Source organism: Gekko japonicus, unplaced genomic scaffold (genome assembly GCF_001447785.1).
Source record: "Gekko japonicus isolate JY-2015 unplaced genomic scaffold, Gekko_japonicus_V1.1 scaffold5449, whole genome shotgun sequence".
NCBI lineage: Eukaryota > Metazoa > Chordata > Lepidosauria > Squamata > Gekkonidae > Gekko > Gekko japonicus.
Window position 1 is genome coordinate 1 of NW_015177188.1, and position 4,913 is coordinate 4,913.

Sequence of the window (4,913 nt, forward strand, 5' to 3'; positions counted from 1 at the left end):
GGCTCACAGAGCACACGAGTTAATCGGTTATCACCTTTAAGCCAGTAAAAATATAGATAAGTATTTGAGAACTTCAAAAGAACTAAAGCCCATCCGCTAGACTTCTAAAAGAAATCCCTGAAGGCAATACAGTGCACTAAAAATATACCACTCTCTATTCAAATCTGCTTTTTCCTAAATTTCACTAGCTACCCTCCCCCTCCACGTGGTGCCAAGCTTTTGATAATCAGAAAATAGGGTTATTTATAGAATCACTTGAGACAATCAGAAGAGCCTTTAAACAATATTTTGGAAAATGTTTTTCTTATACATGAGTAGCAATATAGCTGGAAGCCTTTCAATAAGCTTATATGCACCAACACCCTTTTCCTTCCCCGGTCCCCCTCAAAGCTACCCAAACAACAGAAGAGGACAGGTAAGCTGTTAAAAGAATCCTACCGCAGAACTGGCATTGGCAAGAGTCGTTTCAGTCCCACCATTCACATCAGAGTTCCTCTCCTTTTTCGTCTCTTCCAAGTCAGTGACTGTGCTGGGGCCTTTTTTCTTCTTTAGCTTCGCCAGAATGGAAGACTCCCTCTCTGGAAATGGTGGCATTTCTTCTAGCACAGTTGCCTTACAGGGAAAACAAGTCAGTATGAAACCTTAGGCACAGGTACCCTTTTGGTAAGGATTAAAAAAAACATGCTGCTATTCGTTTTTCGAACGGCAACCCCCAAATCGACTAAAATGACCACCGATTTACTACAGTCGGAAATCAAACAGCGCAACATCAGCACTCAACTGAACGCCCCCAACAGAGCTTGAACGGAACAACATTCACAGATGCAAGGTTCACAAGTATGCAGTACTGACTTCAGCTGAGCATACATACCAGGATGTCAGTACTTGCAATTGTACTGAGCCTCAGGTACTCAACAGCTCTCTGCTGTAGCTCAACATCAGCATTTTTCAGCTGACTGTCACTGCGCAGGACATCCTGAATGGTCGTTTTTATTTCAGGGAACAAATTCACAAACTTGATGTAAGTAGACAGAAGCAATGCACGGGTAGGGACACTACACAAATGGAACTTGGAGTGCAGCAGGTTGAACTGGATCAGAGGACTGGGGGAAAGACAATTGAGATTACAGTTTGGCAAATAGACAATTACTGGAGGCATGAAAGTTCATCGTTTAACAGCTCAGAATTCTAATACCGCATTCCGGGGCTTTTTTTTTGGTAGAAAAAGCCCAGCAGGAACTCATTAGCATAGTAGGCCACACCCAACAGCAAACTTTGAAGCCAGCCGGAACTCTGTGCGTTCCTGCCCAAAAATAGCCCTGCTGCATTCATGAGATTCCTGGAACCTTGAACTCGGCACTTTATAGAGAGCAGTTGTAGTACTCAGGCATGTATCATTTTGGCAACAAAGATTGAGCTTTCAGGCCCACAACCCAATAGGACTATCTCCACACAGCCTCCCCAGCCTTATTTATAAAGCTATATAGTGCCATGCTCTCCATGGGCCACCACAGCTGGGGGGTGGGATGTATAAGAGATCCAACTCAAAGATCTAACTCAAGGAATTTGCTCTGGGAAGCAGTGTACTAATGAAAGCAGCAGAGCCAAAAGCTGCTGTTAGATAACTGAAAGATTAGCTATGTTACTGGGGGGGCAAGTCTCTCAGACATAGACTGTTTTAGTGGTTAAGACGCTGAACTGCAGGCTGGAAGGTCGGCAGTTCAGCAGTTTGAGACCCGAATGCCGCATGATGGAGTAAGCTCCCGTCTCTGGTTCCAGCTCCTGCCAACCTAGCAGTTCGAAAACAAGAAATTGCAAGTAGATAAATAAGTACCGCTTCGGTGGGGAGGTAACAGTGTTCCGTGCGCCTCGGCGTCTAGGCATGCCAGCCACATGACCACGGAAACGTCTTCGGACAGCTCTGGCTCTTCGGCTTTGAAACGGAGATGAGCACCGCAACCCTAGAGTCGGATTCGACCAGCTTTCAAGCAAGGGAAACCTTCACCTTTACTGTGCTTCTCACAAGGACGAGACATGGATGGAAATGTGGCATGCAGCTGGAAAAGTATGTGCAGAGATCACAGTGATTGTGCCAGTGAGAGTGTAAGAACAAATGCACATTACTGATGTAGACGACGATCCAATTTTGAAATTGGCTGCTTGTCTACCATACCAAGAAAACATCTCCCAATTCCTGTTCAAGAGGGTCTGTACCTAGATCTCGGATCACCGGCAATCAGATTTCCAAATTCTCCCAAGATGTAACCACCTACTTTTACCAAGTTCTCATGGCAGGCAGGTGCTTGAAGAGCCTGTTCAAATGAGACGTTGAATAGATTTAATAAATGTGCACTCACACGTAACATTGCTGAAGGTTCATTATTTTTATTTTTCGTGGGAGCATGAAGCTCGGCTCACTCACTTGAGTCACTGAAACACAAACAGTAACTCTGATGTTCCTGCAGAGGTACGGGTTAACTGAATTTGGAAGGTAGAGAGAAGGCTCGTATAGGGATAAACGAGTGGGGGAACATGGGGAAAAAATGGCAGATTTGCCACTGACCAATAGGCAGGTTTGTCTCATCGTGACAGGCCTAGTGTATTTCCAGAAGGAAGCAGAAAGCAACTCAAGACAAGACAGCTCTTATCAAGAGCCTGCAGACTGCGGATCAGTTCTCAGTATATTATCCACGTGAGGTAATCTGGACAAAAGAAAAAAAGAAAATGCCACCTTGCTTTTGAGGAGGAGGAGGAGAAGGAGAGATTGGATTTATACCCCGCCCTTCACTACCCGAAGGAGTCTCAGAGCGGCTGACAAACTCCTTTCCCTTCCCCTCCCAACAACAGACACCCTGTGAGGTAGGTGGGGCTGAGAGAGCTCTTTCAAGAACTGCTCTTTTTCAAGGACAGCTCTTATCAGAACTATGGCTTGCCCAAGGTCATCCAACAGGTGCAAGTGGAGGAGTGGGGAATCAAATCCAGTTCTCCCAGATTAGAGTCCGCACACTTAACCACTACACCAAACTGTTGGTGCTAAATCCTTGTTACCAGTACCATCTCTCGCCAACAACTGTAGGGTATGGCACAGGAACTACGGCACAGGATAAGGAGGACGGGTTTCTTCAGTCTCCAGGCAGCATTTACGACAAGAACCATGAAAGGGCCATGAACCAACATAAATACTGCATACTCAAAGTGGCAGCAGCAATCTGAAAGAGTCCAAGTCCATACGTAGCACTGGCTGAAGCTCTTTTTTCCCCCAGTAGCAGAACCCTGACAGCATGATTTTACAGCACAAATAGCCTACACCCCATGCTTACAATACTTATGCCAGGTGCAACTTCAGACTACAGATCCCCCCCATCAAAAAAATTGTTATTCACGCTTTACTGGTCTATAGTGATTTCTTCGTTTCACTCTAGAGGTTTCATAGCAATTTAAAATTGCAGAGTTCTCTACAAATTGCTTTAGTGAAGGCTGCCAAACTCTGAGCACACATAAGTAAGATGACCTGACTAGACTTTAATTGACACTATACCTTGTGCATCATCTGAAGTTTATCTTAAATGTTCTTAATATAAAGACTACCAGGTGCTTCCTTTTGCATGCAGTGTGGGAACTGTGTGTCATATTTGAGAGGAATTTGGTTGGACTGCTTTTTGTGTTTCCACAGAGTGGACACCATCAAATGCTACCTCTTACCAGAGGATATGCTTTTAAACTAACACTAGCAATAAAGTTAAACTATTTGCCTGTATGCATTTCACAGAGGACGTTTATAAGACCAAATTGGGAGGGGGAGGAGGAAATTGGATTTATACCCCACTCTTCACTATCAGGAGTCTCAGAGCAGCTTACACTCTCCTTTCCCTTCCCCTCCCCACAACAGACACCCTGTGAGGTAGGTGGGGCGGAGAGAGCTCTTTTGTGGACTGCTCATGAAAGAACAGCTCTGAAATAACTTGTGACTGACCCAAGGTCACACCAGCAGCTGCATGTAGAGGAGTGGGGACTCAAACCCGGTTCTCCCAGATTAGAGTCCGCGCTCCTAACCACTACACCTGAAAAATCTGCTTCCCATTCCTCTACCTTTTAAATGTTTGTTACATCCAGCCTGATGAAGAGTTCTGGTGTGCTTGAAAGCTTGCAACATATTTTGCATTGACTTGGTTGGTCCTAGCCCAGGCTAGCCTGTTCTCATTAGATCTCAGAAGCTAAGCAGGGTTGGTTCTGGCAAGTATTTGGCTGGGAGACCTCCAAGGAATATCAGGGTCATGACACGGAGGCCGGCAATGGCAAACCACCTCTGAAATGTCTCTGACCTTGAAAACCCTACGGGGTTGCCGTAAGTCAGCTGTGGACTTGACGGTATTTTCCACCACCCCTGTAAATTTGTACAATGATTTCCACCGTACTTAACAGCCATTCATTCCAGTACAAAGCACAGCAGAATTCAATAATAAAACAGAGCAGGCTTCCTACACATTCAATTTCATCAAGGCCAGCTAGTACAGGGGAAAACCCTAATACTATTGATCCTACGTCCTACCTCGACACAAATTAATACCCATGAACTAAAAAAAAAGGTAAGGCTGAACAATTTTAAGAAGAGAAGAGGAGATTGGATTTATACCCCATGGCCCTTCACTACCCAAAGGTGTCTCAGAGCAGCTTACAAACTCCTCTCCCTTCCCCTCCCCACAACAGACACCCTGTGAGGTAGGTGGGGCTGAGAGAGCTCTTGAGAGAAACTGCTCTTTTTCAAGGACAGCTCTTGTCAGAGCCACGGCTTGCCCAAGGTCATCCAGCCAGGTGCAAGTGGAGGAGTGGGGAATCAAACCTGGTTCTCCCAGATTAGAGGAGGAAGAGGAGAAGAGATTGGATTTATACCCCGCCCTTCACTACTCAAAGGT

At 45.4% G+C, this 4,913-nt stretch overlaps 1 protein-coding gene across 1 annotated transcript in view; it reads right to left on the reverse strand.

The window, feature by feature from the left end:
* Nucleotides 1-438: 438 nt before the first annotated feature.
* Nucleotides 439-4,913, reverse strand: part of LOC107124875 (AP-2 complex subunit alpha-2-like) — a gene marked incomplete at its 3' end in the record, with an annotated part of 30,370 nt that continues 25,895 nt past the window's right edge. The window contains exons 8-11 of the mRNA XM_015428377.1: nt 2,423-2,459; nt 2,215-2,368; nt 872-1,103; nt 439-612 (exon numbers count right to left, since the gene is read on the reverse strand). Coding sequence (XP_015283863.1) covers nt 439-612; nt 872-1,103; nt 2,215-2,368; nt 2,423-2,459 — 597 coding nt within the window. The remainder of the gene's footprint in view (nt 613-871; nt 1,104-2,214; nt 2,369-2,422; nt 2,460-4,913) is intronic.